This window comes from Tupaia chinensis, unplaced genomic scaffold (genome assembly GCF_000334495.1).
Source record: "Tupaia chinensis unplaced genomic scaffold, TupChi_1.0 Scaffold000515_1, whole genome shotgun sequence".
Lineage (NCBI taxonomy): Eukaryota > Metazoa > Chordata > Mammalia > Scandentia > Tupaiidae > Tupaia > Tupaia belangeri.
The window spans coordinates 5,420,233-5,445,639 of NW_006160028.1; the positions used below are offsets into that span (position 1 = coordinate 5,420,233).

Consider the following 25,407-nt stretch of genomic DNA (forward strand, 5'->3'; position numbering starts at 1 on the left):
ATCAAAATCTCTTCTCCATACTCCTCATGGGATTCTGGGTATGTACACAGATGTGTTAGGCATGATTTTCAAGTTGTCAGTGTCGGACTTGAACCACGCAGCCAGCCATGTGGGATCTAGTCACCTTAATCTCCATGTCACTCACTGGCCCCGAGGTCATGCTCTTAAACATATTGTTCTACCGTTCACTTATGCTGGAGGGGCCCAGATGATGTTTCATTGCTAAAACTTCCACTGTAACTTTTATTAAACTCTCTCAGCAAAATAAAAGAATACTTCAAAACTTCATCCAAGATGAAGTCTATGAAGCATTCCATCCCTAATCTGCACTCTCATTAAGGTCTCACAAGAAAAGTAATAACTCATTCACTGACAGATGCTACAACTGAAGCCAGCATTTTATTCTTTTGTTTATTATAAGGTATGTGTGGTCACCAGAGAGAGAGAGAGGAAAAGTGAGAAACCACCCCCAAGGAGGATGGCCATGCCAGAGCCTCTTCTCCATTCTCCTACTGGGATTGTGGGCACACACACACAGGTGCCCAGCTTGATTTCCAAGCCACCGGTCCAGGACTCAAACCACGAGGTTGGCCATGTGGGATCCAGAACCTAAACCTCCACGCCACCTGCTGGCCCACAGGTATCTTATTTAAACCCAGTAATGACAAGGAAGGAAACATACATTCAGCAAATCATCATCCGTTTTCGAAAATGTGTTGAGAGGGCAAAAATACAAAACAGCAAATCAACTAGGTTGCCACACTGAAGAAGGTACGACAAGTCCGCCTTCTTCCATACACGTAGGGTCACGTAGCAATAAAAAACTTTCTGTGACTAAGAGCAAGCCCCTCAAATCTCTCACAAATATGAGAAGACCTCGAAATGTGTGGAAAAATGGAATTAAAGTACAACTTTTTGGGGTGCAAACAATTTTGAAGTCCACACACAGTTTTTTCATGTTATTTATTCCCCCCTACCCCACGTCATATAATTGGGGACTACAGAAACCCCATGTTACAAGGAGAAAAAAGTAGCACTTCATCTTCCCTTCCTCATCCTCAGTGACTAGGAAACTGCTCGAGAGCCAGCTATAAGTGACTGCCACTAGAAGGAAATAAGCTACAGATGTTCTTTATAGTAGTGTCCCCCAAATCCTTATCTGGTTCATCAGTTTGCTTGTTTTCCTTTAAAAAGACTATTTCTTCCATGAACAAGACAGAGACGAAGGGTTTGAGGGAAGAGAGAAAGCGTCGGGCACACCCAGCAGGGTCTCCATGCCGCGACTCCTCCCAGGCCACAGCTAATCTGCAGCCAACCCCAGATGACAGGCACCTGCCTGCCCAGGGTGTTCGAGCGAGGTCCACAGAGGTGAAACTGGAACCTTCCCATGCAGGTCACCCTTGCGGAGCGTCGTCACTGCTGCACGACCATCCAAGTCCCATGGTTAACCCGCCTTTCCTTTTTTTTTTTTTTGGAGAGGTTTTTTGCTATAGGGCGCGTGCGTTCGCCAGACAGAGAAAGACAGAGACACAGAAAGGGAAAAATCACCCCCCGGGGGGGGTAGTCACGCCACAATCCCTTCTCCTCCATTCTCCTCTCGGGATCTTGGGCATGCATGCACACACGCCCGGCGTAACCCCAGATGACAGGCACCTGCCTGCCCAGGGTGTTCGAGCGAGGTCCACAGAGGTGAAACTGGAACCTTCCCATGCAGGTCACCCTTGCGGAGCGTCGTCACTGCTGCACGCCCAACCAGGCCCCGTGGTTACCCCGCCTTTCCTTTTTTTTTTTTTTGGAGAGGTTTTTTGCTATAGGGCGCGTGCGTTCGCCAGACAGAGAAAGACAGAGACACAGAAAGGGAAAAATCACCCCCCGGGGGGGGTAGTCACGCCACAATCCCTTCTCCTCCATTCTCCTCTCGGGATCTTGGGCATGCATGCACACACGCCCGGCGTGAGTTTTAAGCCACCGGGTCCTGGACACGAACCGCGGTCGACTACGTGGGAGTCCAGCAACATAGCCATTATGCTAACTGCTGGTCCCCAATCCGCCTTTTCTGAGGTAACTCTTTGCAACTATACCAAAGACCAATAAATCAAGATACCAATTAAGGGCGGAGCTTCTGACAATTAAAAGTTCCTTTCCTTTCAGGAAATGTAAAGTGAAATACAGAATTCTGTGAGGCAAAGGAACTCACACACTTGCTAATTTCCAGAAATTATTTTTAAGTTCTATAATTAAGTTGGTACCAATATTTTCTTCTTATAGTTGTTATTTCACTTTCAAACAAAATATTTAATATATGCAAAAATGATCACATACTGTGGACATAGTCTAATAACCTAAAGCTGCGAGGTCCACAAACATCAGGACCATCTATCGAACATGCAGAAAGCACAATCAGCTCAGAAACGCCAGTGAGGACGAAGACGTTTCAGGACAGCCCGCCTCGTGTACTGAGTGGGTGTAGAGCAAGGTGCCAGGCTCGGCGGCAGGAAGAGCTTCTGCAGCACAAAGGGAGTGCCTGGTCTTACTGGAATACAGTGCTCTGCCCTCAGTGCCTCAGCAGTTTCCTGCATCTCAACAGCACGTTACACATCAAACCTTTTTAAATAACTTCTATTGAAATTAAAGAGGCAGATGGCTTAGCAAGCCTGTTACCAAACAGGAGACATCTGCCAAGGGGAAGGCATCAATAAATATTTCCTGTTAAGCGATGCAGTGGCAGTCACTTTATTAATAATATTTCTATGTAACTCAGATGCATTTCTATGTGATATAAACTGTATTCCCTGACTTAGAAATATGTTTTGGGGCCAGTCTGTGGCTTGGTGGCTATGGAGGCTGGATCCCAAATGGCTGACCAGGTGGTTTGAGCCCCAGAACCAGCAATTCGGGGAACACACTGGGTATGTGTGCTTGCTGAAAATCCAGAAAAGGAGGGAGAGATGGAGGACAGGGGATTATAACATGACCATGCCCCACTGGGGGTGCTTTCTCTCATTCTCTTTCTCCATGAACACATGTGTTCTCTGGCAAAATTTAAAACAAAAAGTTTTCTTATAAGAAAATATAACAAAAATAATCTAGCAAACAACACTGTTTTCTAATTAAAGCTAGAAGTTTCAACAGCTTCAGGGTCACTCTGGAAAAACCAGTTGTCAATTTAAGGACATAAGTAATGTGAAAGGGCCTTCCTATTAAACTGAACACACATGAGTCTCTGTTTCCTCTGAAAACCTACAAAAATGAAAGTATAGGCTGAAACCCATTAGGACAAAGAGAAAGAAAGAACAGCAGCAGTGAGTAGATGTTGTATCAGTAAGAAGCAAACCTGTCTGTGCCCCAGGGCCCCAGGAAAGCTCAGATTAGAATCACCAGATCTTTGTCTCAAGTGAGATAGAGGCTGAACTCAGCCTGAACAGTGAGCTTTTAAGTCAGCTCCCCTGGCCCATCAAGGCAGGCAAACGCAACCCTCTCCCAGCCTGCATTCTAGGCCCAATGGTATGGAGAAAACGAACCCGAGCGGCTCCAGAGTGGGTCCTCAGGCAAAGGAGAAGGTGGAAAGAGGTGTCAACCTGCCCAAGAATGACTGCACGTGACCTTGAGCATTTGGCTGTAGCAATGCCTAGCTCCTCTGCATCATGCCACCCCTTTCTGCCCTGAGCCTTGCAGGGGTCATTCTTTTCTCTATGAACTGACTGACCCTAGAGAAAAGACCCACAGACTAGCACCTCGGCATACTCCAATAATAAACCTGACCCCTGCCAGTCACCCTACAGTGAAGCTCCAGCTGGCAAACCACCTCAACAGGTAGGCCTGTCAATGTGCACTCCAGAACGCTTCATTCTTATACTGAACGAACATCATCTGGCATTCAAAGAAACTCTTACATGAGTTAGAATAGGAAAAAAAGGAACACAGAGGAAGACAGACAATATTGGAAGAAGGAGAAAAATCTAAAACAAAACAAAAACCATTAAGTGTGTAAACGTGGAAGGAGTATTTCCTCAAGGTCCAAGTTGCAGTATTTCAGAATTTGATGCCATTTATCTTTGTTTTCTGATTTTTATTTTTTGAGAGGTTTTTGCTATAGGGCACATGCACTCACCAGAAAGACAAGACAGACAGAGAGACAGAATGTGATAAATGACCCCCCCAGGGGGGATGGCCACGCCACAATCCCTTCTCCTCCATTGTCCTCTTGGAATCTTGCACACGTGCCTGGCATGAGTTTAAGCCACTGGGTCTGGGACTGGACCTGTGGTTGACTACATGGGAGTCCAGCGACATAGCTATTACGCAAACCGCTGGTCCCTCTTAATTTTATTTTTTTTAGCTTTTGCCATGTGCTAGCCAAAGAGAGACAGGTAATGTTGAGGAGGGGGCAAGGAGAAAGCACCCCTTGAGGGGATGGCCACACAGTCCCTTCTCCTCCACTCATCTCTTAGGATTTGGGGCACACGTGCATATGCATCCGGTGTATTTCCTAGGCCACTGGGCCTGGAGCTGGAACCATGCAGTTGGCCAAGTGGGATTAAGCCACCTTAACCACCATACCACTTAGCTGGCCCTCTGTTTTTTTTAAAGCTGTTTCATCTTCTAAAAAATTATTTTTCTCCTTTTTCATGCATACCAGAGAGAGAGAGAAGAGCAACCTGAAGAGTCTGGTTATGCTGTGGTACCTTTCCTTCAGTCCTCCTCCAGCCTGTTAGATCTTGGGCACTCATGCAAGACAGGCGTGTTTTAGACCGACCAGACTGGGGATTTGGCCACCACGTGGGCTCTGCTTCTTTCAAGCAATGCATCACCACTGAGACATGGAGCCAGCCCCTGCCATCTCTCTTTGGCGTTCTAAGCAGTCCACACTCTCAATTGCTAAAGCACCACCAAAGACTCAGTGATCTGCCTTGTTATGGTTGATTTTCCCACATCCTAGCCCACTAGCCCTTTCTCTGCTCTGAGAGCAGGGCAGGAGATGTTTAAGTGACATAAAAAAAAAAAATCAAGATATAGAGCTAAGTGGAATAGTGGCTAAGGGAGTCGGATTTAACATGGCTATCTGTGTGGCTTCAATCTTGGCTCTGATGGCTCAGAAAACATTCTGGGCATGTGTGCATTCATGTCCAAAGACCCTACAAGACAGAGAAATGAAGAAGGAATTGCAGCATGATCACCTCCCTTTGCAGGGTGGGGGTGCCCTCTCCCTCTCGTGAGCACATGTGCCCACTGACAACAAATAAAAAAAGGTAATTACATCATAAAATTCACCCCCCTTTAAAAGGTACAATTCAGTTTTTAGTATATTCACAAAAGTGTGCAACTACCCCACTACTAATTCCTAAACATTCTTATCACCCTAAAAAGAAATGTGACTTCTACTGGGTCGTTGGAAGAGTCAGGATATCTTTTTTATGCAAAAATGCATCATGACTTTTCTGACGACCCAACAGAAGTTTAATCTAAGCCCTGCTTTCTCACTAACAATGCTAAATGTGGTAATATTTCCTTTCTTTTTTTTTTCTTTTGGAGAGGTTTTTGCTATAGGGCACATGCGCTCACCAGAAAGCCAGACAGACAGAAAGTGAGAAATAACCCCCCAGGAAGGATGTCCACGCCACAATCCCTTCTCCTCCATCCTCCTCTCAGGATCTTGGGCACGCACGCACAAACGTCCAGTGCGAGTCCAGGACTCGAACCACAGTCAACTACATGGGAATCCAGCGACATAGCCATTACGCCAACTGCTGGTCCCGTAATACTCTCTTCTGAAAATCCCAATTAAAACTGCTCCTGAATTTTCTTACTAGGTACATTTAATGGCTTTGAAAAAAATATGTGAGTATCATTTATAGAGTTCCTTGTAAATAATCCAAAAACTCTGAGAAAATCCTTCAATTTCTAATCAGGAATTTTACTTATGTTACATTCAAAAAAAAAAAAAAAAAAAAGAATTTCTCATTCTCAATTGATCAAAATCATTCTCTTTTCAAAGTCCAATTAAATAAAAAAAAATCACCCCTTGATTTTCCTCCATCCTTTTCAACTAGTCCTTCCTCTGCTCTGACACGGCCCATTGCCTTTCCATCTCGAACACAGGAGAAATCACACTTTCTGTGTACCTGAGACATTAAGTTCTGAGAGTAAGAGTGCATTTCACTCATCTGTGTGCCCCTGGTGCCTGGTGCTTTGCCAAGTATTTAGATGAATTCCACCAAAGTCTGCTGAAATGAGCTTTGTCACTATCTCTCCTTCACAACATGTTTTCTTTGCAGGCAGGAACCTGCTTTTTTCATAGCTACATTTTCCCTGTTACCAGCAGGATGTCAATATTTGCTGAAATAACTACACACGCTCCACATTAACGTAACAGAAAATACTCATTATTCTCACACACTGCACAATGTAGTTACCCAATATCAAAAAAAATCTGTATTGAAAAAAAAGTATGGCATCATACTTTTAGTTTTTATAATTAAACACAGCTTAATTCCCATTGCCTGAACCTGAGGCTATGAGCATATCAACTTCCAAACCTAATGCAGCACTTCTACAATGACTGCATTACACAAAAGAAAATGGGAACTTACCTTCTCTCAATGACCCTCCAGAGCTGGCGCCAAAAGTCTAAATTTCGTTCAAATGGAGTCAATATTAGCTTCTGTTCCTCTTCTAGCCTGGCTTTCAAATGAGAAGTTTTTATTTTTGCCAGATTATGATAGACAGTCTTAAGCAAAATAAATGCTCAAATTAATTACATTTAAAAATAAGTACACAACACTAACAAATTTTTATATCTCTCTTACTGAGTCAGTATGAAAATAAACCTTATATTCCACCAAATTCAGAATTTTACCTTTAAGCTATTAAAGCCCTGAAAGTTTCTCTATCACACAGTCACATTTCTCTCTTACTAGAGCAATGCTCAGGAGAGCAGTGACAAAGCCAGGGAGCCCAATGGCCAGAGACGGGAATGAGGAGAAAAGAACTGACTGGAGTAGCCAACGCGTTATCTTTGTGAAGAGGTACACGCTCCCAGCGGAGCTGTGTGCACACGCGTATCATCTGCACTTGTAAGATGCCACCCTCTCCCTTTAAAAGGAAGGACTTCAAAGGCAAATGGCAATGCAAACATGGGAAATGTCTGAACTCGGGATGTCAAAGCAAATCTCAGAGTCAAACACTCACCGGACAAGTTGACGTCTCCATTCTAGAAAGTTATCTTTCTCTGCCTGTTTGAGTTCTTCTGGGCTGGTGTTCTGGTCCCAGTTTGGTCTGAAACAATCAGAAAGAAGGAAAAAAAAATCTGTATAAAAGTTTCCAAAGTAAAATAGGAAATCTGGATTTAACAATGACAGCTAAGAAAAGAAAGCAGAAAAAATACGAACACCAACTTAAAATTTTACACTTACATGCCCTGTAATTTTAATAATGTTCTGACTTCTTCAACTCACCTTCTTGGAATACACAAAAACTGTTTATTTTCTTCATGGAGTTTTTTAATTCTCTGGCTTTCTTCAAAAGACAGCAGTCCAGTTCTGGCCTCAGGGAGCACAAACTTAATATTAAGCTTCTCTGTTTATAGAAAAGAATAGCACTATTACTTAAGAGGCAATGTAAATACCGAGTGTTGGTCATTTTGATAAACTTAGGAAACTAAAAATACGAGCCTTACGCTTTCTTGATTTAGATTCTTCTTGTCTTAGATAAATTAGTTTCCAAGCGAAGTTTCCTACCAAAAAACTGAGAGTTACTTCGTTCTTTCTGATCCCAGTTTGGTCTGAAACAATCAGAAAGAAGGAAAAAAAAATCTGTATAAAAGTTTCCAAAGTAAAATAGGAAATCTGGATTTAACAATGACAGCTAAGAAAAGAAAGCAGAAAAAATACGAACACCAACTTAAAATTTTACACTTACATGCCCTGTAATTTTAATAATGTTCTGACTTCTTCAACTCACCTTCTTGGAATACACAAAAACTGTTTATTTTCTTCATGGAGTTTTTTAATTCTCTGGCTTTCTTCAAAAGACAGCAGTCCAGTTCTGGCCTCAGGGAGCACAAACTTAATATTAAGCTTCTCTGTTTATAGAAAAGAATAGCACTATTACTTAAGAGGCAATGTAAATACCGAGTGTTGGTCATTTTGATAAACTTAGGAAACTAAAAATACGAGCCTTACGCTTTCTTGATTTAGATTCTTCTTGTCTTAGATAAATTAGTTTCCAAGCGAAGTTTCCTACCAAAAAACTGAGAGTTACTTCGTTCTTTCTGACGGTTTATAGTATTTCATAGAGCGTCTGTATCACAGTTGACTAGCCATTTTCTCCACTACTGGAACATTTAGTTTCCAAGTTTTCACTGTCAGAACACAGCATCGTCTGGGAGCTTGTTAACAATGCAAACTCTTAGACTCCACCCCAGACTCAGTGAATCAGTGAATCAGGATCTCTGGAGGAAGGACCCAGGACTCTGTGTACTAACAAGTGCTCTGGGTGATAATGCTGCTTGCTACCGTTGAGAACCACTGCTTTGAGAGTGGCTACTCAGGGGTGAACATGCTCGGTCACAGGACACTCAGCTCTAAGGTTCTAACAGATACTGCCAAACCAAGCGTCGTCTGCTCAACTGCCCCATCTCAACTGCCTCCTGCCCTGTAACCTAGACACACACGAATGCAGCCTGGATCCGACACGCATGCACATGCCCGCTCTCTCTCACACATACACACACATACACGCCTCTCTTCCTGCTATGACCAATGATCTCTAACACAACAGGCTGAGTATTCTACTTCCTCACTTCCCACTCCCTGGTTCTCTAGATTCTGGCTCAACCACCCCACTAAAATTGTTCTGGAAAAAAAAAAATCTACTAATACATCGGTTAACCCCAGTGAAGACTTTTTAAAGAAACAGTTTTATTCAGATATAATTCACATACCAGAGCTGTGCAACCATCACCACAATCATACATTTTCATCACTCCAAAAAAACTCTTTACTCATCAGCAGACAGTCTCCATCCCCTCTGTGTCCAGGTAACCACTAATCTATTTCTATCTCTACAGATTTGCCAATTTAGGACTTTTTCTTAAAAAATGGCATCATATACTATTTGGGGTTTTTGTGTCTGACTTCTTTTATTTAGCAAGTTTTCAAGACTCATCTATGCTGCAGCACGTATTAGACTTTCATTCCTTTTTACTGGTCAAATCTTCCACTGAAGAGATGTACCATATTTTGGTCATCTACTCGTTAGTAGAGGGACATCTATGTTTCCAGTGTTGAGTTATGAATACTGCCGCCATGAATATTCAAGTTTATGTGCCAACATGTTGTCAGTTCCTTTAGGCACATATTTAGGAGCAGAGCCGCTGGGTCACATGGTGATTCCACATCTAACCTTTTGAAGAAATGCTAAAACATCTTTAAAGCAGCTGCACTGTTTTACCTTCCTACTAGCAATGTATTATGTTCCAACTTCTCCACAGCCTCATCAACATCGTTGTAGTTCTCTTTATTTCAGCCACTCCAGGGAGCTGAAGTGGTATCTCACTATGAAACCCAGGAGTTTACTCTTAATTTCTGCTCTTTACTTACTCCATTGCCTCCATAATTCTGATTTATTCCAACTCCCTAACACTCTTGTTCCTGTTCTTTTTGCCACTTGCCTACTTGTACTTTGGTTCTTACCAGCTTCTCTGACTAGACTAAGGACACAGTACTGGACTGTAGCTGGAAGTCACATGGTCAAGGGCAGATGGGATTCCCTGGGTCAGTCTGAAAATATGGAGGTTACAGACACGCAGGAACCCAAGATCCTGAGATGTTGGAGGGGTGAGAAAAAAGGATTGAGGTGTGACCTGTTGAGGTAGCTTTCCCTCCCTCTCTGACTTCCTTCCTCCCCTCACCTGTTTACATGCTGTCATTCAAAAAAAAAAAAAAAATCCATCAGTGATATTTTAGCTAATAAAATCTGAAAAAGCAATTATGGAAAAACAGTATAGAGGGTCCTCAAAAAATTCAAAATAGGACTATTATATGATCCAGCAATCCCACCTCCAGGAATATATCCAAGAGAAATGGCAACAAAATCAGTACCTTGGAGAGACAGCTGTACTTCATGCCCACTGCAACATTATTCACAGCAGTCAAGATATGGCATCAACCAAAGGAGTTCATCAACTCATGAATGGATGAAGGTGTATATACTGGCCCAGCCATGGTGGCACAGGTGGCAGGGTGTCACTGTGGGATGCTAGAGCCAGATGGGAAGGTCCTGGGTTTGGTTCCTGGGTTGACCTGGATGCTGAATACACTGGGCATGCCTGTGATCCTAGCTGACTAAAAGGCTTGGGAGTCATAGAATAAGATTCTTTCTCTCATGAAAAGTGAATAAACTAAAAAAGAAAAAAAAAAAAAGTGGTACACACACACGATGAATTACTATTCAGCTTTAAAACAGAAGGAACTCTGACATCTGGGACAGCATGGATGACCTGGAGGATAATATGCTGAGTGAAATAAGCCAGGCACAGAAGTCAAATACTGCATGATCTCACTTATTTGTGGACTCTAAAAACGAGCTCACAGATGTTTTCAGCATCGAGAATGGTTACCAGGGGTTGGGAGGGAGGTGGGGAATAGGATGTGGCTCACAAGACGCAAAGTTTCACTTAGGCAAAATGAGTAAGCTCTCGAGATCAAATGCACAGCATGGCAACTCCAGTTAATAATACCACATTAATAATACCACACTGTACACAATACTTACCATTTGCTAAAAGAATAAATACTAAATGTTACCACACACACACACACGGTGATGGATATGTTAATTAACTTGTTTGCAGTAATCATTTCACACATTACATACATGTAATGAAAGATCATACTATACATTGTAACTGTATACAATTTTAAGTCATCAATAGTACCTTGTTAAAGCTGGGGGAAAATGTTAAAAAACGAAAACACCCAAAAAGATGAAATCTGAAGTCATGCTGTACACTCGGTTAAAATCCTGTAAAGCCTCACTTAAACCTTTATTCTTTCTAGAACATGGCTCTTGCCTACCTCCTGTCTTGCTCCTCACATCCTGTCCCCCTATACCAGCAAAGCCAAACTCCCCAACACACTTTCTAAGCAAAGTGGGCTGCTGCTTCACATCTTGGTTTGAGTCTTCGGCCTGCCTGTGTTTAAGACCCTGTACCACCTCATCTGCCCCTCTCACTCACTGTGGAGATTCATTCCCAGGATGAGGTTGTCCCTGACTGGGCTTAGTCTTTCCTCAGGTAGAAGTGATTACTAACTCCATTGTTTTCCAAAGACTTCTTTCATAGTACCTAAAACAACATCCTGAAAAATAAAACTTGTCTTATTCAATACTGTCCTCTGAGTAGCCAGTACCGTCCATGCCTGAGAGCAGTTCATACTCAATACAGCATTGGGAACAAACGATTTGTTAAACAAGATGTATCTATAATAACAATGAGAAGTAGAAATTGTAGTTTATCTCTGTGCCAAGCAGTCTTCTATCTGCTTAGAACACAAAAACAGAAACGAAAAAACCCCACTTTAACATGTGTTTTAAATATAAGCCAAATCGCCTAAAAGCAGCAGCAAGCCCAGGATCTCACTTTTAATAAAGGTATCAGAAAACACGTTCTGGAAAATGCTGGTACTCTCCATAATGTTCACTGCTCTTTATTCTATGAGATTTTCTTATACTTGGTATGATGAAACAAAATCTGAACTTTGTTTTAGAGCTAAATTAAAAAATCTGGGACATTCTGTACCTCACAGCTTGGATTCACCTGGACCTTTCCATAATGCTTCTGGGATCTGTGTCTTTGAGTTAAAGACAGCCCATTTTTGAGTTCAGTAGGGTTCTCAAAACACATAAGGATCTGGGACCAGCAGTTGGTGTAATGGCCACGTCACCGGACTCCCATGTATGTAGTCAACCTTGGTTTGAGTCCCGAACCCACTGGCTTAAACTCACGCCAGATGCATGTGCATGCGTGCCCAAGATCCCGAGAGGAGAATGGAGGAGAAGAGACTGTGGCGTGGCCATCCTCCCTGAGGGGGGATTTTCCTCACTTTCTGTCTGTCTCTCTCTCTAGAGTCTTTCTGGCAAGCGCACATGCCCTACGGCAAAAATCTCTCAAAAAAAAAAGAAAAGAAAAGAAACACTTTCGGATGGACTTGTTTGTATCTGGTGAGCAAGACAGAAATGTACAGGCATCATGCCATGTCATCAATACTTAAGAATAAAATTATAAGTAAAAACTTACCTGCTACAAACTCTGTTCCTGCGAGTTCTGCAGTCGCAAGGAAGTCATCGAGGGAACTCTGTTCAGTCACCGACTGAAGATTGAGACGACCCCAATCGTAGCCATCATTGAGTTCGCTTGTGTGCAACTGCAAATTCAACACAGGGTAATAAATACAGCTACTTGCTTTTGTTCTTGGCATCAAACAAGCTCTCAACTTCCTAGCAAATATTCTGTGGTCTTCAAGGTAGCTATCGCCTTTTAGAGTTAGTATTACTAGTATTAATCCATTTAAATGATCAATTCCTTACCTCATGATAGGCATTCTCCTTTAACTATTTCATTTAATTTTTGGTCTTTTCGAAGTACATTTTATTGTATTTCCAGTGGACTGTTTCAAAAACTGAGGTTTCAATAGATAAAATCACTCGTCTATAGTCTCGAACTGATAGATGTAGAACGTGAACCCAGGCTGACTCTATCAGTCAGGGAGTCAAAAATTATTGATAAAGACCAACAATCAGAAAAGCACTTTATGTAGAGACCCAAAGATGTGCAATATGCACTGTGACACAAGTGTGCAAGCACCATCCAGTACAGTAGATGGGGACCAACAAAGCCCTGAAACAAGTTACCTTGTTATATGTAACTCACTCTGCTGTTTTCTGTTCTATCTTATGAAGCAGGCCAGCCTGAGGTTTAGCAAGACTGCAGCCATTTTGGAATTTAAAAAGGCCTCTAACAAGAATGATCTGACCAAGTACTGAGTCAAGGGAGATGTTTGAGGAGTGGTCAGATGAGAAACCAGGAATGGGCATTTGAAATCAAACAGGAATCAGGATCATTATTCAGGGGAAAGCAACCAACTGACTAGTGAAGAACGATTTTCACGTGCTTCTATTCTGTACCTATGAATACCAAGAACATGTTAAACTTTTTGAGACCATTTGAGAGTGCTTGCTGCCTGTCTCCCTGTAACTGGTTATGGAAATAAACTCCCTTCTTGGCCAGCCTCTGTGTCTTGTTTCATTGACTGCAAGAAGCAGCAGCTGGACTTACTCGGTCAGTAACAACTGGAATAAAAATAAATAAATAAATGCCGCTTGCAAACTACAATTTCCAGACATAAACTAGAATTTGATCAACAGTGCCCTAAGCCACATGCCTAGTGCAAGTACAAATAAATGGGGAAAAAAAATAAAGTTACAGACGAAAACCTTCGGCAGTCTAAATTGGTCACAGAAACGGCAAAAATTAGAATTCAGACTAAAATCCAGTTCTCTCGAAATCATATTCAATTTTTCCCACTATATCCTAAAAACTTCATTAACAAATTCCTTCGGTCAATTAAAACCACCAACAACCTAAGTACAGAAGAACTCCGACCAGATGAAAACCGATAAGCACTGTGTATGATTAGAAGGATGGAGGTCAGATGGTGTGATAACGGCACATGGGGAGTTTGCACCAGGCACACGCATTGGCACACAATCTTACCGAGAACTCAGTTCTCAAATACCGGAGGGAACAAATGGTAAAAATGACTAAAATGATAAACAAAGTCAAACCACTTCATTCCCTTTTTAAAGGACGTTTACTGTGGTGTTTCCTAGGGACATCCCACTAGGCCCTGTTACACCTGGAAAATAAACGCATAATTCGTTTTGAGCTGTACCACTGAGAAGTTTAACAAGCCTGGAATCCGAGTTATCCTGTACTCGTTTTCTGACAGTAATCAACCACCTTCAGAGGATCACTTCGTCGAACAAGGCGATATAAAACGCAGTTCTGATTCTGTCCTGCTCAGAAATTTCCAAGGGCTCCCCTGTGCCCCGGGCAAACTCCAGACGCATTCAAGACATTCTGGCATTCGACACTCTTCACATTCTCGCCCCGGCCTCGACATCTTCAAGCGCCTACGTCTGCGCGGAGTTCCTTCCTAGAAAGAGAACCTGTTTCTCAGCCTGGAAGAAATTCCTCTTCACCCCTCAAAACAGACGTCACTTCCTCTGGAAAACATCTGCCTTTTGACCCCAGGGTTTGCAGTACCCAGGCTCTCACAACTAGACCGAATGAATAAGAAAAATGGCAGAGTCTGTCTTACCCAGGAGTCGGTGTGACGGTGGCTACGGCTCCGCTGAGCCTGGTGGCGGATGAGGGCCCGGCCGAGCGTCCCACCGCCCGGGGCTCTCCTTCGGCCCATAGCACCTCAGCAGTCCACGAAAATGCTCCCAGCGCGTGCAGCTTCCGGTACCGAGGGCGCGACCCCCGGAAGACACGTCCGAGAGCGACCAAGTAGTTCAGGTCCAAAGTTGAGAGGGAAAACAGGAAGAGCTTGCTCCAGAATGTTTTTTGTGTATCTCAAGTCTTCTAGTATTATAATATAAACGCAAAAGAGTCCCGGTACCTTTTTGGTACACGTCTCTACAAATATTTCAAGTTTGGATCGCATGGGTAAGACAAAATAATGGTACAGCCCGTTTTTGTGCGTCAGTCTTTAGCGTCCGGTAAGAAACTAGGACACCTGGATAACATGTCCGGCTCTATTTACCGTCCAAATCCGGTTTCCAGACTGTTTCCATCAGGAGGAGGCGGAGACTCGGATGTAGGGAGTTTGTGTAGAGGTGGGGGGAGCTTCCCAGCGCCCTGGTTTTGGACCGGCCTCCTAAGGTGAGGCTTCGCTGAGGTCTAGCGCAGCGACTAAGTAGTTTTGTTTTAGTCTTCCTAGCTGCTACAGGAGAAAAGGCCCCTTCTGGGTGGTTTGGAATAGGAGACTGAATAATATCTCCAGAGCTTGGCAAGGTTGCACAGTAAGGCAACGGGATTCGACTTCTGCTTTATTTCAAATAAAACATATTTAAGGTTTCTACTTAAAATTGCACAAGCACTTCCCAATTAAGAGTAAAGTGAAGATAGCAAGCTTGTCCTATTCTTAGAGGCCTGACTTTGTAAAACATCACTTTTGTTGCCAGTTTAGGGTAACAAGGGACAATTTCACAGAATCCCAGAAATGAGACAGTTGGAAGACAATGAAGTGTAAAATTGTAGCAGACTCTTTTTTTTCTTTTTTTGGAGAGGTTGTTGCTATAGGGCGTGTGCGCTCGCCAGACAGAGAGAGACAGAGACAGAAAGTGAGAAATCACCCCCCAGGGGGGATGGCCACGCCGCAATCCCTTCTCCATTCTCCTTTTGGGATCTTGGACACGCACGCACACGCGCCCTGTACGAGTTTAAGCCACTAGGTCTGGAACTCGAACCGCGGTCGACTACGTGGGAGTCCAGCAACATAGCCATTACACTAATTGCTGGCCCCAAATTGTAGCAGACTCTTCATCATCATCTCCCTCAGCACTAACTGCTCCAGCCTCCTCATACTCCTTCTATAGTGCAACCATGTCCTCATGAGCCTCAGAAAACTCTTCATACTCCCAACCCCTTATTCAATACCAGTGAACAAAAGCACGTTTGGCATACTAAGGTCAAACTTCCGGTCCAGGAAAGCCAGGCCTCAGCTAGCCTGTGGTGTTGCTCAGCATGCACATGGGCCAGTGTACCTTGACCAGGACTCCACCAGGTGCCACAGTGATAGGCTGGTGATTAATGCCAACCTTGGAGCCAGTGGAGCCTCAATCCACACACTTTTACATGCCATCCTTGTGCAGGAGCTATGCTAACTTCTGGATCATTCCAATTTGGGTATGTGTGCTGCCAGAGGGAGCCCAGGGCTCCCTCTGGCAGCCCAGGGACGTGGGCTTTTGCTTCCCATTTTGTCATTTGATTTCTTATGATGGAAATACATTTAAAAAGTCAGTTTAGTCCCAGCCCTGTGGTGCAGACAGATGGTAACATGCCAAACTAAGGATCTGAAAGCCACATGCCCACCTTGGTTCCAGTCCCCTGTCTGGTTGGTCTGAAAGTACATGTGCCCAGGATCCTGTGGGCTGGAGGACTGGAGGACTGGAAGAAGGGGATCACAATGTAACTGAATGGTGTGGAAATTTCCTCTGTCCCTCTCTCTTCTGCACACACAAGCTCTATCATGAATTCAAGAAAAGAAAAAATGTAAAAAGAAAGTTTAGAGTCGGGTGTGTGCTGATCATTAATCTGGAGAACCACCCCAGTATTCTGGTGCTCAGAGGAAGCAGGCTCAGCCAGTGGTGGCGTAGCAGTAGAGTGCAGCTAGGTGATGTAAGAGCCATTTGAGAGGCCTGGTTTGGGCCCATGGTTGATCTGAATTCACAGGGCACACCCAATAGCCAGTGATCCTGGCTGGCTAGAGAAGGATCTTAGTGTGGCAAGACCCTGTTGAGGTTACCTGTGTGGGTGTGGGTGTGGGTGTGTATTTGTGTGTGTCTCTCTCTCATGAAAGAAAGAAAGAAAATAAACTTTAAAAAACAAAGCTGTTTGCTCAAGCAATAGATTGAATATATGTCAGAAATGAAACCCATGTTTTGTCACTATTCCACACATTTCTGGAGAGGGGGAGAAAAGAGAGTTGTTATCAGGTGTCTTCGATGTCATTGATCACGATGTCATGCGTGTGTTTACCAGCTTGATTTAGCTAGCCCACAACGTATACATATAACCAGACAGCCTATACATGCATACAGTTTTCACTGATTGATTTAAAAATTAATTAAAAAAATAGAATCTAGGGGCCAGCACATGGTATGAGAGTTAAGGCTCTGGATCCCACATAGTCAACTGAGCAGTTCGAGTCCCAAACCCAGTGGATTGAAAAACACTCTGGGCATGTGTGTGTGCACCTAAACTCCAGAGAGGAGAATGAAGAATAAGGGATTTCAGCGTGGCCATCCTCCCTAGGAGGAGATTTCTCACGTTTCCTCTCTCTCTGGTGAGACCTATGGCAATAAACACACAAACAAACATTTAAAAAGGAAATGTAGGCCAGCCTAGTGGTTAAGGGAGCTGGATCCCACATGGCCAAATCCCAGTCCCGGCTGCCTTGAGAAACATGCCAGGTGTAGTGTGTGCATGCCTCAAATCTTCACAGGATGGGAAAATGAAGGAGAAGGAATTGTGGTGTGGCTATGTCCTACTGGGGATGTTTTCTTCCTCTCTCACTCTGTCTTTCTGCCTCTCTCTGGCAAGTGTGTGTGTCCTCTGGAAATAAATAAATAGATACATAGATAGATACATAGATAGGAAATCAGGACCAGGAAGTCACTACTTCATGGTTTCTCAAACTTTAATGTGCCTATGAAGTCCCTGTTAATCTTTTTTCCAAAGGAGTTTTTTAAATTATTATTTTATTTCACTTTATTTATTTATTTTAATTTGACCAGAGAGGGACAGAGTGAGAGAGAGAAAGAGAGAGGGAAAGTAAGACAGCAAGCCACCAGGTCCGGTACTCCAACCACAGTCAGCCATGTGGGAGTTCAGAGCCCTTAACCATCACACCACCTGCTGGCATCGTTGTTAATCTTACTATCATGCAGAGTCTGATTTGTAGGTCTGGCATGAGGCATGAGTCTGTTTCTAACAAGCTTCCAGATGATACTTCTAGATGATACTTCGCATGTACCATGGGCCACACTGAGTAGCAAGAGTAGTCTGCTCCCTTGAAGACACCAGGGTGGGCCGGCTGCCGGTGAGTCACAGGAAGCTGGCCGGAGGCAGAGCTGGCCCGTACCACACACCGATCTCTGGATTCACTGGCAAACCTTTCCCACGCTACCCCGACTGCTGGCTCGTAATGGATTGGAGTGAACTTCGGGAAGCACCAAGTGATTGCTGACCGCCACTTAGTAACAGGCAAGACTTTGGGAAGGCAATGCTCACAGTCCAGCAGAAGAATGCATTAGTACCCAATTTCTCCCCTTTCCTACCTTAGAAATAATACACCTTTAAAACACCTGCACATAATCTCCAGAAGTAAGATGTGATAAAGACCTGTAAAAAAGAATTCACACAGTTCCTGGCATTCTCTCTGGAGCAGGGCAATTAAAGATAACACTGACTCATGAAGTAAGATGAAACGGGTTTTACATTTTAATAATGAAAATAATGAGTATAGTAATGGGGAATGATACAGAATCATCTTACTCTTAGAGCTCAACCAAGAACTTGAGACTTTATCCTAATTCCTTTTTCCAGATTACCTCTAGGGATTTTGAGAAAGAAAACACTTTGGGTTTCTATTTTCATTCTTCCAAAGGTTCCAAAAAGTCTTGACTGAATAAACCAATATGATAATTTAATCAGGACTGGTGGTGAGTCAAAATGACATTGACACTGCAAGATTAATTAGCAGCAGCTATTCCTAGCTGACAATTAAGTAAAGCAACAATAATTCTAACATTTCTCCCAAGATGTTACATCTACCCAGACGTTGAACTGAGTCTCAGTTTCCTTATCTGGTGAATAGGGATAATAATAACTCCTGTCCTGCAGAGATAACGAAGAAGATAATGCTGCAAAAGTCATTACCCGGTAGTTTGTGGGAGCTACCAAGTGGGTCAGCCGAGAAACTTTCCCCCCAATGATTGAAGGATACAGATAAGAACTTAGTGGGAAAGGCAAGGAGGAAGGGAATTGAGGATGCTGGTGACTCAAAATCATGGTACCTACGTCCCCAGAAACAAGTGAGATTGAGGAGGGGGAGTGATGCTGGCAGCCGTGAAGGGTGAAGAGAGGTGGGGGGTGCTGCCCCAGTGAGGGGGTTACAAAGATGAATCCACTCAGGTCTCTGCCCTACAGCTGCAGAAGCCTTTCCACCCACATTCCAGGGAACAACACGATCCAGTCAAACTCCCCATGTAGCTTTGTCACACCAGCGAGAAAGCTCATCCAGTCTGTGTCCAGAAGATTGGCCAGGTCCTCCCAGTTCTCCACACAGCTGAGCCTTCTGCTGAAACCAAGCTTCTCTAAGCAGCTGACCTCTGGAGGAGGCTGCACTGATTTGGGGACTGGAAGCCTCCCGTCAGCTTCCAAGTAGTGACAAAGGGAGTGTTCCTCATTCACGGCATTGCATAATGCTTGATTTACCAAGCCTGAACAAATGCCAGTCGCAAGCCTTGAAACCCACACCCAGGAACAAGCCTTGGAACAGCTTTCAGCAATCCATCTTCACACTGTGGTGCCTGTAGGCTTCACATCTGGGGAGGGAGGGGGAAGTGTGGGTGGGTTTCTGGTTTGTTTTTCCTTTTACCCTTTGGCTGAAAATACGTCAGTGGCAGAAAAATCATTCCAAGGCAACTTGCACCCATTTCCCTGCTTCTCACCCATTCTCTGCGCTGCCTCCTTCTACAAGGACGTTGATGCAGTTTGCAGAAGGCTGAGAGGTGTGAAAATTGATGCCTGGCACTTGGCAGCCTCCGTGAATCAGGAGGGAAACTCCCTTCGAGGATCTGCCCGTCTCGGTTCATTCCTGTTGAAAATGGGTGGGTTCTCACATGAGTGAGTTTGAGTAATGCAGCAGACATCCATTGGTGGTTATTATACATGGTTACTCTGAGTCACTGCAATCAGGCATTGATTGTCTGGTTGTTTAAGTTCTTAGGTGCATGCACGCATGAAAGATCTCTTGCTTTGGTGACACAGGTTACAAGATCCTATGTACACTGTATTTGAACCCATTTTTTCCTCAATTTGTTACTGGAATTGTGGATTTTCTAGGGTCTTTTATTCACAGGTAACTTTACAATTATTTTTCCCCTTTTAATAGTCAAGAGAGAAATTGTATCGTTATTTTCCCGTGCCTTTTTTTTTGAGAGGTTTTTGCTATAGGGCGCATGCACTTGCCCAACAGAGACAGAGAGACAGAAAGTGAGAAATCACCCCCCAGGGAGGATGACCACGCTCCAATCCCTTCTCCTCCATTTTCCTCTCGGGATCTTGGGCATGCACGCACACACACCTGGCGTGAGTTTAAGCCACCAGGTCGAGGACTTGAACCACGGTCGACTACACGGGAGTCCAGCGACATAGCCATTACGCCAGCTGCTGGTCCCCTTCCTGTGCTTTTTAGTTGTAGACACTGGCATCCAGTGAAGTTAAGCAAAGTAAAACAAAGTAAAAGAGGCTAGAAGTAGAATTCATAATGACCAACTCTAAAATCTCCAGATAAAAACATCAGGTTAGGGCAGCCCCATGGCCCCAGCAGGTAAGAGATGTGAGTAGGGAGCTCGATCCCACATGGCCACCTGTGTGATTAGAATCCTGGCCTTGGCGGTTTGAAAAACGTGCTGGGTGTGTGCATGTGTGGCCCAAATCCTGAAAGGCTGAGAAATGGAGGAGAATGGAAAAGGGTGTAACCATACCCCATAGCGGGGTGCTTTCTCTCTCCTCTCCCTGTCCCTGTCTCTCCCTCTCTGGTGAGGAAGGAAGGGAGGGAGGGAAGGAGGAAGGAAGAAATTCATACAGAAAAAGCACCGTAGTGGTTAATGGGCTGGAAAAAGGAGGGAATGCAGAATTATTTAAAGAGATGGTGAAATGGTTCTGAAGGTGGGAGTGATGACGCTTACACAGCAGCATAAATGTACTTACTGCCACCAAGCAATATACTTACCTGGCTAAAATGGTACAACTAATGCTATGGACATTTAACATATTACCACAGTAAAAACAATTTAAACAAAGAAGAAAGAAAGTGCCAAGTTTATGCCATCCCATGCATTCATTCATTCATCACTAGACTAGAGGATTCAACTTTGGACAAAACCCCCGATGAGCTGTCATTTTCGAGGCCATCAGCCTGACAGAGGGACTCAGCCAGGGTTAAATAGCTCAAGTCAGCAAAGGAGCCATGACCTACGCCACCAGGTTGGGCAACTCCACCAGGAGGGCCTTCAGACGCCGGGATTTTGGTTTCTGTCTCTAAATGTGACCACCCCTCTCCCCACCACTCTACTAAGTACATTAGTGAGTGAGTGGACAGCGATGGACTGCGGAACTCTGTCGTATGAGGTGGAGGCGACAGGACTGCGACTCGCCAGAGAGGGAGGCACAGAGGAAGCAGGGACCATTCCCATTTCCATGAAGGACTGTCATAGGGAAGGGAGAGCAGATTGCCGTAACTAGACATGACGACAGCAGAGCCAAAACAAGTAGGTGGAAACCAGAGTCGCAATTGCAGGATCTGTTTGTTTGAACCTTCTTACAGTTGGAGTGGTTCGAAGATGAAATGTCAAAGTGGTGAGCTCCCCGTCACCAGGAGCATTCAAGTAAAGGCTAGAGCACTAAGGTCAGGATGTTCTAGGTCAGGTTGATGCCTCAAACTCGGCGTTGGAACAGATGGCCTCTAAGGTGCTTCGTGGACTCCTGACCCTGGCAGGCTCTCTTCCTCTTCATGCCGCCCTTCTGCTCACCCAGTACAGGGAGAACAGGGGAACAATGACAGTGTCAGAAAGGGGACCGAGGTGGCACAGCAGGGCAGTGCCTTCACCACGTGACTTGAGGAGTCTGGGGCTTGCCTCCCTATCCTGGGAGTTGGAAGTCTGGTCCCCTCAGTCAGCAGGAGATAGATAGGAGGTTATGAATACTATTACTGCAACTCGAAATGTTAAACAAAGCCACTTTTTTTTTCTTCTATTTTTTTCCCCCAGATCCAGGGGTTCTGTCTTAAAGCTGATCATCTTAGGGTAATAATTTCTCCTCTCTCCTTCAGAGGGGATGAGTCAGTCTGGTCCTTCTTTACTGGTCCCGGCCTTTGGTGGCACTGACGAGAAGGCTCACTATAAGCCTCGGGGTTTCACTTCACCTGGCCCTCGGCTAGCGCCTTTGCATGTCTGCCTGGGCTGTGTCCAGATGGTGTGCATTCCAAGCAAGAGGCATGGAGAGAACATTTTTTTAAGAATTATTTTATTTAACTTCCTTCCTTCCTTTCTTTTTTCTTTCTTTCTCTCTTTCTCTTTCTTTCATTTTGATTTGACCAGAGAAGGAGAAAGTGAGAGAGAAAGAGAGAGAGAAAGAGAGAGAAAAAGTGAAAAGGCAAGCCAACAGGTCCGGGACTCAAACCACAGTTGGTCATGAGGGAGTCCAGTGCCCTTAACCACCACGCCACCCACCAGCCCCATGGAGAGGACATTTCCAGGGCCTTGGGCAACAGGGTCACCTCCTGTAGGTAGACCCTGTCCGTTCCTCTCTCACTCCTGTGATTTACTGTCATTGGCTTCTGTTTTGAGTTAGATGCTGTTCCCGAAAAGATATAACCCTAATACCTGGCTCCTGAGAGTGGGGCCTTACTTGGAAAAGGGTCTTGCATATGTCATAAGGTGAAGACGAGATTATGCTGGCTTGGGGTGCACCCTGATGCAATGACTGCTGTCCTTCAAGGTCAGCAAGAGACACACTGGACACGTACACAGAGGACACAGAGGAAGAATGCCACGGGCGTAAGGAGACAGAGACTGGAGCAATGTGTCCATAAGCTGAAGAACAAGATTTGCAGGCAGCCACCAGAAGCCAGGATGAAGCAAAGATTTCCTTCCGGCCTCTAGAAGTCTTTTAGGGCAGCCCCAGAGAATTAGCATAGCTTCCCGTGATCTTAGAACTGGAAGGGAATTTGCTCAGCTCACACACAGGGAGGCGAAGGCCTGGACAGGAGCATGGGTGTCTGAGTTTTTGCCCTGCCCTCTCTGGATGCCTGAGCTTTGGCTCTGAGCATCACACTTCCCTGCTCCGGGGCCTCCACTGAGTCAGCATAGTTTAGGAGACGCCTCTGCCTCCCGTTTAAGGCCCCCAGGAGTCAGGCCCCAGCCTGACTCGAACACAAAGGACAGGAGCTTTGAGCGTCTTGATCAGGTTTCGTAGCCCCTCCAGCCTCAGTCCTTTCCCCCTGTGAAAGGAAGAGATGAGCACGGCCCTTACAACGCTCTCATGAGGATGAGATGTTTGGTTGTGGCTAAAGCACTTAGCACAATGTCTGGCACATAGTGGGTGCTTCATACGCTGGTTCTCTGCTTTTGCCCAGTTAGTGTTCAGCACTAACCACGTTATGCATGAGCCCTTTCTCGCTCTGGGCTTCCATCTCCTGTCTCTGTCTGCAGTCATCTGCCCACCCTCCGAGGCTTACATGAAGCCCACTGCCTCCGTGAAGAGAGCCCTGGTGTCCTTACTGCTCAACCTGAAGTGACTTTCCCTCTGGGTCCCCAGAGCACTTCCTGTTCCGTTTAGCTTTGCTATCTCAGATGAAGCGTTATCGTATCGATGCTTCGTCCCCTGTAATACACCAAAATCTACCTCCTCGGGTCCTCTCTGAGTTAGTGAACTACAAACTGGATTATAAACTCTTTAAAGATAGGACCATGTGCATTTCCCCAGCACCCAGTGTGGACGGGCCTGTAGAGTTAATCGCTGTGAATGAATAGCCATTACTTTGTTAGGTCGTTTGTATAGCCCAACGAAAGATATGACAGGCACGCATGCCCAGAGAGAAGTTCAAAAACAACAGATGAACTAAAACACCAGCTTGCAGAAGACCCCCTCTATTCTCCACTTGAGGCTCTCCAAGTGTTTATCACACACATTTAGTATCACCTGTGCTTTATACCCAAGAGGAACTGCTGCACCTGTCACCCCAGAGAGGTCAAGTTTCCCGGGCAGACCAGATGAACCAATGGGCCACCAGACTGAGCCTAAACTACCACCACAGAGGCCAGTCACTGGTGAAGCCCCACAGTAGCCATGCCTGACTCTGACCTGGGGGCCGGGCAGCGGCAGCCATTAGGATTAGACTCTTCTTTCCAGGGCCTGGTGAGTGACCACTCAGCCAGCTCAGAGAGAGAAGCCTGTGTGGTTGGAGAGGAATCGGGGAGCCCCTGAAACACAGCCGTTCCCCGAGGGGGTGCAAAGGAAGAACACGAGTTCCACATACTCATGAGCTTACACTCTAGCTTTCACATTTAGCAGAAGGAAAGTACACTGAATTGAGATTCAGGCTGTGTGGTCTTCTTCTCAACGTGGCCACTAAATCACTGTATGGCCATGCACAGGCTGTCAGGCCCTCGATTTCCTCATCTGTAAAACCCGGGGAGGTGGACTGGATTATCTTGAAGGTCCCTTTCAACGATGACAGTCTGCACTCATTACTATGAAAGTAAACACTCGGCCGGTGTTCACTTCAGACATTCATCATGCAGTGACTCGGTGGTAGGCATTATGGTGGGAGCTGCAGACGTGAAGGCTGACACCGTACAGTCCCCACCTTAAGGAGTTCAGAGTCGGAGGGGGAGGTAGAGAGGGAAAGCAGCATTATCACAAGGCAGGCGCAGGGAGTGAGGACGAAGAGTGAGGTAGGCCCAGGATGGTTTCCCGGAGAAGAGGGCACCTGAGCTAACTCTATAAGAAGGAGTAGGAATGGGAAGTGGCAGGAGAAGGCCGTTCCATTTAGATGGAGCCATTTAAGCATGGCAGGAAGGGAAGAAAGTTTCATGAGCATGGGGAGCATGCCGGGCTCTTCTCTGCTGCTGGGGCATAAATTATGGTAACAGGGCATGTGGAGGAAGAGACTGGAGAGCTAGGCAGGTGCCAGGCCTGAATGTTCCTGTGTGTTATCCTGAGGGGCCTGGATCACATCCTCTGGTTGGTGGAAGTCACTAAAATGTTAAAATGGGAAGAGGTAAGGTTAGCTTTGGGGTTTGGGAACAGCTCGAGGACATATGTGTTGTTAGCTGGGGCTGGGCCGCGTGTTTAGGCTGCTCCAACTGCTTCACCCCTGTTGGGGAGCACCGGGTCAGCTCTTCCTGGCTCTGGGGATGGTAGGCAGCTTTGGGGAACTGGTGAGGATCAGGGCACTCATTGAGGATGGTGGGAGAGGAAGCAGAGTCTGGAGAAGGGAAAAGATGGCTGGGTGGGTGGTGTATCGCTATTGTAACAAATGACCATAGACTTAAAGGCGTAAGCCAACATAAATGTACAACTCTACAGGTCAGAAGGCTAACACTGGGCTGACAACAAGGTAGGCTGGGTTTCTTTCAGGAAGCTCTGGGGGAAAGGCCAGCCTTGCCTCTTCCAGTTTCTAGGGGCTACCTATGTCTTCCTATCAGGCCCCTTTCTCTATCTTCAAAGCCAGTGAGTGTGCATTGAGTCCTCAAATTGCCTCACTCTGACCCTGCTGTCCCCTTCCACTTAAAAAAAAATTGAGATGAGACTTATAGAACATAAAATTAGCT

The 25,407-nt window shown here is 45.0% G+C and overlaps 1 protein-coding gene across 1 annotated transcript in view; it reads right to left on the reverse strand.

The window, feature by feature from the left end:
* Positions 1 to 14,521, reverse strand: part of LSG1 (large 60S subunit nuclear export GTPase 1) — a 36,138-nt gene extending 21,617 nt beyond the window's left edge. The window contains exons 1-5 of the mRNA XM_006156750.3: positions 14,379 to 14,521; positions 12,296 to 12,422; positions 7,960 to 8,080; positions 7,189 to 7,275; positions 6,591 to 6,677 (exon numbers count right to left, since the gene is read on the reverse strand). Coding sequence (XP_006156812.1) covers positions 6,591 to 6,677; positions 7,189 to 7,275; positions 7,960 to 8,080; positions 12,296 to 12,422; positions 14,379 to 14,477 — 521 coding nt within the window. The 5' untranslated portion in view covers positions 14,478 to 14,521. The remainder of the gene's footprint in view (positions 1 to 6,590; positions 6,678 to 7,188; positions 7,276 to 7,959; positions 8,081 to 12,295; positions 12,423 to 14,378) is intronic.
* Between the last annotated feature and the right edge of the window lie 10,886 nt (positions 14,522 to 25,407).